We start from the raw sequence: 9,363 nt of genomic DNA on the forward strand, positions 1-9,363 counted from the left end.
ACTTAGCGATCTGTGCCTCCAAGACGCGTAAAAAAACAAAAACACAGCGCGATGACCAGAGCACTTTATTTCGGAAGAAAAAAAATCTGACCTTTGCTTGCTTTTTCTTCTGCACCATCAAGTTCATTAAGCTGTCCTTGAGCTTGTTGACAGTGTCCAAATGAGAAAGGCCAGCTCCTTCCATTGTGCCACAACAGCGGCGAATGACGCTGAAAGTTGATGCAAGTTCAGCTGCAGTTCATGGTGGTTGGTCCTCTTCGTTGGAACCTTTGCTGCTGCTCGAGCCCGCGTCCTCATCACCCATGATGTCAGCCACAATCTCTGCATCAGTGCGATCCGCTACAGCTTGCACGCTGTCGTCAGCGTTGACGAAATCGCATGCTGTAACTCCACCTGGGATGGTGCCTGGCAATGCCGAGAGCTCGCGAAATTCGCTTTCCAGGCATCCAGCGTCATCGTCTTCACTGTCAAGACATCTGTTGTCTGCAGCTACCACAAAGCCTGCTTTGCGGAAGTAGTTCACAATTGTGCTTTTCTTCACGTCGTTCCAAGCACCAGCCAGCATTTGAATGGCTCCAAGGAGGTCCACCTTGAGTTCGATTCCTAATCGAAGGTTGATTAGGAGCCTCTGCACCAGTCGTCGTCTGTACTCAACCTTAAACGTTTTCACAATGCCTTCGCAATCGTGCATGCCTTGGGAATTTTCTTGTTTACACGGGATCTAGCGACTGCATAATGTATCATCCGATCATTGTTTGGCGATGTACTGAACATTGGTGCCGAAAAATCATGAACTCTGGGAACGTATGAACTGGTGAAAAAGAAGCCTAACTGTATTGGGTCACTTCTTGTGTTCTCGATTGCGAACGTTTGCGCCGGGAAATCATATGTAATGGGATTGTATCAACAAGGTTCTACTGTTGTATGTATGCTCTAGTGCGGGGAAACTGCGATTTGCCAGCGACCAATGTCCAGAAAATGGTGGACAGGAAGACACTTTGTTGCGTGGTTGTACAATTACAGCATAAACTCGTTTATCTGTAGTTAGGATTTGTTTTAATTTTGATGTTTTTATTGTTTTTGTGAGTGCAGACAAGTTAGACAGCAGTATATGCTGGACAGGCCGCCATTGGAATATGAACCTGGCAACGTTTAACGCTAGAACGTTATCTAGTGAGGCGAGTCTAGCAGTGCTACTGGAGGAATTAGACGGCAGTAAATGGGATATAATAGGGCTCAGTGAAGTTAGGAGGCCAAAAGAAGCATATACAGTGCTAAAAAGCGGGCACGTCCTGTGCTACCGGGGCTTAGCAGAGAGACGAGAACTAGGAGTCGGATTCCTGATTAATAAGAACATAGCTGGTAACATACAGGACTTCTATAGCATTAACGAGAGGGTGGCATGTCTTGTTGTGAAACTTAATAAGAGGTACAAAATGAAGGTTGTACAGGTCTACGCCCCTACATCTAGTCATGATTACCAGGAAGTCGAAAGCTTCTATGAAGACGTGGAATCGGCGATGGGTAAAGTCAAAACAAAATACAGTATACTGATGGGCGATTTCAATGCCAGGGTAGGCAAGAAGCAGGCCGGAGACAAGTCAGTGGGGGAATATGGCATAGGCTCTAGGAATAGCAGAGGAGAGTTATTAGTAGAGTTTGCAGAACAGAATAATATGCGAATAATGAATACCTTTTTCCGCAAGCGGGTTAGCCGAAAGTGGACGTGGAGGAGCCCGAATGGTGAGACTAGAAATGAAATCGACTTCATACTCTGCGCGAACCCTGGCATCATACAAGATGTAGACGTGCTTGGCAAGGTGCGCTGCAGTGACCATAGGATGGTAAGAACTCGAATTAGCCTTGACTTGAGAAGGGAACGGAAGAAACTGGCACATAAGAAGCCAATCAATGAGTTAGCGGTAAGAGGGAAACTAGAGGAATTCCGGATCAAGCTACAGAACAGGTATTCGGCTTTAACCCAGGAAGAGGACCATAGTGTTGAAGCAATGAACGACAATCTTATGGGCATCATTAAGGAGTGCGCAATAGAAGTCGGTGGTAACGCCGTTAAACAGGAAACCAGTAAGCTATAGCAGGAGACGAAAGATCTGATCAAGAAATGCCAATGTATGAAAGCCTCTAACCCTACAGCTAGAATAGAACTGGCAGAACTTTCTAAGTTAATCAACAAGCGTAAGACAGCGGACATAAGAAACTATAATATGGATTGAATTGAACAGGCTCTCAGGAACGGAGGAAGCCTAAAAGCAGTGAAAAAGAAACTAGGAATAGGCAAGAATCAGATGTGTGCGTTAAGAGACAAAGCCGGCAATATTGTTACTAATATGGATGAGATAGTTCAAGTGGCTGAAGAGTTTTATAGAGATTTATACAGTACCAGTAACACCCACGACGATAAGGTGAGAGAGAATAGGCTAGAGGAACTTGAAATCCCACAAGTAACACCGGAAGAGGTAAAGAACGCCTTGGGAGCTATGCAAAGGGGGAAGGCAGCTGGGGAGGATCAGGTAGCAGCAGATTTGTTGAAGGATGGTGGGAACACTGTCCTAGAAAGATTGGCCGCCCTATATACACAATGCCACATGACCTCGAACGTACCGGAATCTTGGAAGAACGCTAACATAATCCTAATCCATAAGAAAGGGGACGCCAAAGACTTGAAAAATTATAGACCGATCAGCTTACTGTCCGTTGCCTACAAAGTATTTACAAAGGTAATCGCAAATAGAATCAGGAATACCTTAGATTTCTGTCAACCAAAGGACCAGGCAGGATTCCGTAAAGGCTACTCAACAATAGACCATATTCACACTATCAATCAGATGATAGAGAAATGTGCGGAATATAACCAACCCTTATATATAGCCTTCATTGATTACGAAAAAGCATTTGATTCAGTCGAAACCTCGGCAGTCATGAAAGCACTACGGAATCAGGGTGTAGATGAGCCATATGTAAAGATACTGGAAGATATCTATAGCGGTTCCACAGCCACCGTAATCCTCCACAAAGAAAGCAACAAAATCCCAATAAAGAAAGGCGTTAGACAGGGAGATACGATATCTCCAATGCTATTCACAGCATGTTTACAGGAGGTATTCAGAGACCTGGAGTGGGAAGAATTGGGGATAAAAGTTGATGGAGAATACCTTGGCAACTTGCGATTCGCTGATGATATTGCCTTGCTTAGTAACTCAGGAGACCAATTGCAATGCATGCTCACTGACCTGGAAAGGCAAAGCAGAAAGGTGGGTCTGAAAATTAATCTACAGAAAACTAAAGTAATGTTTAACAGTCTCGGAAGAGAACAGCAGTTTACGATAGCTAGCGAGGCACTGGAAGTGGTAAGGGAATACATCTACTTAGGGCAGGTAGTGACCACGGATCCGGATCATGAGACTGAAATAACCAGAAGAATAAGAATGGGCTGGGGTGCGTTTGGCAGGCATTCTCAAATCATGAACAGCAGGTTGCCACTATCCCTCAAGAGGAAAGTGTATAACAGCTGTGTCTTACCAGTACTCACCTACGGGGCAGAAACCTGGAGGCTTATGGAAAGGGTTCTGCTGAAATTGAGGACGACGCAACGAGCTATGGAAAGAAGAATGATAGGTGTAACGTTAAGGGATAAGAAAAGAGCAGATTGGGTGAGGGAACAAACGCGGGTAAATGACATCTTAGTTGAAATCAAGAAAAAGAAATGGGCATGGGCCGGACATGTAATGAGGGAAGATAACCGATGGTCATTAAGGGTTACGGACTGGATTCCAAGGGAAGGGAAGCGTAGTAGGGGGCGGCAGAAAGTTAGGTGGGCGGATGACATTAAGACGTTTGCAGGGACAACATGGCCACAATTAGTACATGACCGGGGTAGTTGGAGAAGTATGGGAGAAGCCTTTACCCTGCAGTGGGCGTAACTAGGCTGATGATGATGATATGCAAAGTTTTGCCGTTTCGCATCATACCACGACCCTAATTTATAATGGACCTTTTTTTCGCTGACTAATCATGGTTCGTTGTAATGGGCATTGACTGTAGAGCGTTTTGGTTGTTCACATGGAGGCACGCGCGACTACTACAGCTTTATTACACACACCTCTCTGAGCAGGCTTCTAATGATGTTCCACGTTATCAACTCATGGCCAGTACTCAATGCTCTGCCGCCATCTGGTAGTTAAAAAGCACATTCGCAGCAGTGGTGGTGTCTTTTGTTGTGCCTAGCAGCATCAAAACAGACAACTGATCTCAATAATAATGACAAAGCATCGCAAATATATTATTCTCAAATTGAGATGAGACTAAGTAAAACCTGATTTTACCATTTATTTCTTGCTTTCGCAACGACCATGCACGAAGTGCAAATGCGGATTGAAGTGGGTGACCTGGATGCTGCGTTGTTATATGCTAGTTAGCATGCCTGCATAACCTGCAAAGCTCTTCACTGTGTTCTGCACACGCACCAATAGTGTGCTATATGCTTGCAAGAACATTTCATATACTATACTATCACTGTCTAATGAAATTTTAAAGTGATAGCTTTTCTTGACTCCTCCCAACACTTTGCGGTTTAAGTTTAAATAAATAAAAATGTCTGATGGTTGGTTTCAAATCCAGGTCCCCCAGCACAGAAGGCTGGTGCTGTAACCATCAGGCGACAGATGCGTGCCTGAAAAAAGAATAAAGCAACCCGGACAATTTCCCTTGTGCAGGCCAGCGTTTGAGATGCCTGGCATGTCGGGCCCATTGCATAGGAACAACTTTGTACTCATAAAAAGGGAGAGCGTGCTTCTTCTAGTTGACGAAGAAGTTACGAGATGCATTTGTTCCCAAAATTTGCCGCACATCTCTCATCGTACTGAGGTGTGTTTTCACAAGGTGAAGCACGTTGTGTCTTACAATTCAACACATTGTCATGCTGAATAAAAATACCGCTTTCTCTAAAAGGGATGCGTTCATCACTAAAATCTGCAGCGTGTCTCTTGTCATAATGTGCAAGCTATTGCTTACAAAGATATCAACTCCTGGGTGGTTCTGCCGGGAAATTTGTTGTTGCTGACATACAATTCATGCCCATACGCATAGGAAATTTTGCGGCAAATGTTGATTAACTTGAACTTTCAAAGCTATGCTGTGCCTTCTGTAGCATCCCTCTCCTGGTGCCGTAGCAGTTTTCTTTCAAGCTCAAAAGCTTTATTGTGGAGATACTTCATAGTTGTACTTGTTTTTGGGTCATTGCAGGAAATGAAACTGCTTGCTGGTGTGCTGATGTACAGAGCGAAGTGTGGAAGGACCGTGAAAAATCTGCTGACGCGTGCCCCGCTCTACTTCAGTTGTGAAAGCTTCAGCGGCTGTACCGGAAAACCGCCTTGTGCTGCCATATGGTCATCGTGCATGTGACACTGTCACTGTATACTGTGAAACTAAGAGTGTGCAGAAATACTGCCTTTGTTGAACCTATCCAACAGGCACCCTAGGATGTGTGCCGTTCTCGCTCCTTATTTATGTTCTTGAGTGTCGTGGTCATTCACATTTCTTTGTGCTTTGTTATAGCATTTGATGCTTTAGAACTTTGCACTTTGCTTTTATTATCAATACATAAGTTTGTAGGCAGTGAACAGGGCATGTTTACACCGGCAAGTCAGAAAGGTTGCGCAACCTGTCTGTAAAAAAGTGGCTGCCAGTGCCCACCCCTGTACTGACATTTCCCCGAGCGGCAGGTATTGGATGCACTCAGTAAGGTTAGGAGGTTACTTAATTGCATGCAGTAATGTATGTCATGGCTGTAGCTAAAGAAAATGTTCGGAGTTCTTAGGTGTTCTAGTTGTCCAGCTGTCCCTCGAACTTTCTTTGTCTTATGCCTTCTATCAGCATCTTTCTACTGCTAAGCAAGGACATGCTTGGAAGAAAATAGTTGTAACCATGTGTGCTTGCTTCAGAACACTGATTGAATGTACTGAACGTGTTAAGCCCCTTCAACGGCAGTGGTTGAATTTTTAATCCGTAGTAATTCCTATTCTAAACACACTCGTCATATTTAGTAGAGTGGCAAGTTGGTGGAAGTCCATCTTGTAATAAGGGGGTTACTGCACTATAATCACACAGACAACAGGTGATCGTCATATTTGGTGATATTAAACAACCTTCCTGCCGAAATTGCTTAGGGCAAGAGCCATCATATGAGATTGAAGAAGCACCGCCATTCGCAATATGTGGCTCAAGGTGTGCCTGTTGGACAGCGAGGTTAGCAATGCAAGTCACGTTGCCGCCAGGCAACTCCTTCAACATGTTGCACAGCCGCAGCGACTTGCTGGTGTGGACATGCCCTTTGTATCCCGATACTCTCTTTCACTGGCTGCCAGAAACAGGCATCTTTTAGTATAGGCATCTTAACTGTGGAAAAGTGGGGCATCTGAGACGAGTAGTTATTTTAAGCACGTTAGCATTGCGAAGCTCAAACTGAACAGAACCCTGAAAAAAAAAAGTTTGCTTTTCGGTTTGCAGTCTAGTCAGCACTCTTCCCTTCCCTTTGGAACATATATGCTTCATTATACTTACAAAAATTATGCATCAAGAGTCTAATGAAATGAATGATCATTTGCTTTCTTGTAGAGCAAGCAACAAGTAAATACCTCTACCCCTCTTGAAGACACTTTTCGCTACATTTTTTTCCTTTAACTTCTGTGTGTGTTTCAGGGTATGAAAAAAGTAATCTAAAACCAAAGCAAAGCATAACTGTTTGTGCTTCTTTATACATCTGCAACCTTGACTGCTCTATGAAAAAAAAAAAAAAATCTGCTGTTGCAGTGTGTGCAAACAGTGCCGCTTTTCAAGTAGCATTGCTGATGGCTGTGCTAATATTATTTTCATTTGTAGACTTCTGGTGCAACTTTAGTATGCCCAATTTCGGGCTTAAAGGTGTGCTTTGAAAACTTGAAATGGTACAGGTGACAAAGGGAGTTGTAACGACTGTCACAGCATGCTGCCAAGCTGCATAACCTTTATTTAATTAAAAGCCGCAATTTTTTCAGGGATAGCTGTCGTCTGCTTTCTGCAACAATAGTCCATGGTCGACATGATGTGTAGCTCCTGGTATGCTGCCTATTGGGAAATATATGAAGTTAGGAAAGGAGGGGAAAAAAAGTGAGAAAAAGAAAACATACATTGATAACTGCTTCTTTACATAGAGTGTGGACCGCAGCAGAGAAAGCGAGACTTTTTGCTAGGACATGCAAAGGTCATATAAGGTGCTGCGGGCTTTGCTGCGAGTGTGCTGTGGATTCATGTGCAACTTTTTTCTCTTCTGTGCTACTTAGTAGTAGAGCATCACTTTATCTAGATGTGCTTTCTTGGAGATATTCGCATCATTTTTGTCATGCCATGTATCTCAGAGCAGCAGATAGTGTAAATCAGCTTTTGAAACTCGATTGAGGTGGATGACATTAATGTGGATTGTGCTTTTGTTGTTTGTCTACTTGAGTGGTTTGTAAAGATCCACTGAGGCCCAGCCTTCCCACCCAGTACCTTTGCGCATCTGCAGAGGAAAGATAAGATAACCTTGGCACTCCGTCAGATTTTTCAGCAGAAGGCTGAGAAGGGCAGAAATACAATCAACCCAGGGCTTGGGTTTGGTAATTGTGAAAGTCGTCCTTTTGTCGCTAAACCACTTTCCCATTGCCATGCATCTTCGGTATGACAAGGCATGAAACTTGCTTGTGAAGTAAAGGCTGCCTTCTTAAAAGTGATAGCATGTGTGAATGACCTAGCTTCACATAGTTGCGGAGGTTATGTACAAGTATTAGCCAAAACCCACCTCTTGCAGCACAGTTGCAGCTAACGTGCTCTGAATGTGCCCATTGTCAAAGCTTACTTTTATTCGTGAACATTTCTTTAGCTTCCTTGTGTTCTCTTAGTTCTCTAGTATTTTAATGTATGGATTGTTTCTTGGGATGCATATCATGGTATTCTGGCATATGCCTTATGTGAAGTAGTTCACACGGATATATTAACCGAGATTGTTTATAGTCAGCACAGTTTTTTCTTTTTCCCCTTGAGTTAGCAGATATTGTTAAGTTTTTTTTTAGTGAGTTTGTGAAAGCTGTGTGTGTGTATGTATGTACGTGTGAATGAATAGTACAAATTTGTTGTGCTGTACATCTTGATTTATGCCGACGCTGACAGTTGTGTGTAGTATGCACTGATCAACTGCAGAGTGTGAAGAACAATGTCGTGTCACTTTTGCCAGACAATAAAAAAATATAAACTGAACTTGTTTGACTTTGGAAGTCAGTATTTTCTGAAGTCCTTGAATGTGAGTTGTGAAGATCATGAAATCCATGTTGTGAAAGGGAAAGTTGGTAGTGAGAAGCCTTAAGGGGCCACATATGCATTTCTGGCCACGCTGATTGATCATCTGTTGCAATTTGTCCATTTCCTGGACCAGGGTGAGCCCAGATGGAAGGAAACCGTCTGGATTTTCTTTGTATCTTTATTCTACTCTCGGGTAGATATGAGGTTCCCTCCTACCCCCGTGGGAATTTTTCCAGATCTTGTTTGCTTAATACTATGCCAGCAAAAAAAGAAAAATGTTCAATAATATTTTAGATAGGTTTGCAAGCCCAACTATACGCCCAACGTGGATGATGTGATGTGGGTAGCATAGTAAAATGACAGTTACATAAACACAGTGTTACTAATGACCTCTTCATCACGAGGAAGCACAGCACGCATGTGCCCGCAAAGCCAAAAATAAAAATGGCCAGATACTTGCCAAAAACTTGGTTGACAAGAACAAGAATACCTCGCATTATAAAGGTATAAAACTGACTAGACATAAGACTGCAGATGTTCAATATGTTGCCATCATACCCACAAAAAGAACCTTGCTCTTTCTTGGACAAGAGGATTGATCGTGTAGTTGGCATTACCGGCTTTTAGTCTGTCGATTTCAATGGCTCCCCTGGCTTCAGTGCTCGGAAAATATCTTTTAACAGTAGCGATGTATCCAAATGACAGCCTGCACAAGAGCTTCAGTATGATGTAACGAGGACAGTAACTGGCTGCCTGCCAGAAGAATACATTGTTGCAATTGTTATTGCTCATCCTTAGTTTGCAATTGCCACGCTACCAATGTCGACATGCTGTCTTGCCAACTTTACCAGACAGATTTGAATTTTGAGTTTGCTCACCATTGAGTAACTTTGCACAAAACACAAGAAGCATATGCTGCATACTGTTCATGTGAGCTGGTTAGATTTAAACAAAAAGAGCAAGGACTGGACATAGAGTGAAGGAACTATCCTGTCATCATACTGTATCCTTTCTTTTTTGAGTCTTCAATTA

At 43.1% G+C, this 9,363-nt stretch overlaps 2 protein-coding genes across 2 annotated transcripts in view; one reads left to right on the forward strand and one right to left on the reverse strand.

The window, feature by feature from the left end:
• Positions 1-8,289, forward strand: part of Arl6IP1 (ADP-ribosylation factor-like 6 interacting protein 1) — a 33,805-nt gene extending 25,516 nt beyond the window's left edge. The window contains exon 7 of the mRNA XM_050191781.3: positions 5,263-8,289. The gene's annotated coding sequence lies outside the window, so the exon portion shown is untranslated. The remainder of the gene's footprint in view (positions 1-5,262) is intronic.
• LOC140216509 (tigger transposable element-derived protein 6-like) lies at positions 239-691 on the reverse strand. Its single transcript, XM_072286847.1, has one exon. It carries the CDS (start codon positions 689-691, stop codon positions 239-241), a length of 453 nt encoding a protein of 150 aa, XP_072142948.1.
• Positions 8,290-9,363: the final 1,074 nt, after the last annotated feature.

The sequence above is a fragment of the Dermacentor andersoni genome, chromosome 3, assembly GCF_023375885.2.
Source record: "Dermacentor andersoni chromosome 3, qqDerAnde1_hic_scaffold, whole genome shotgun sequence".
In the NCBI taxonomy this organism is placed as follows: domain Eukaryota; kingdom Metazoa; phylum Arthropoda; class Arachnida; order Ixodida; family Ixodidae; genus Dermacentor; species Dermacentor andersoni.

What these genes read in the sequence shown, in the direction of transcription:
- LOC140216509 (XM_072286847.1), bottom strand. Translation starts at nt 691, where the DNA reads ATGCACGATTGCGAAGGCATTGTGAAAACGTTTAAGGTTGAGTACAGA.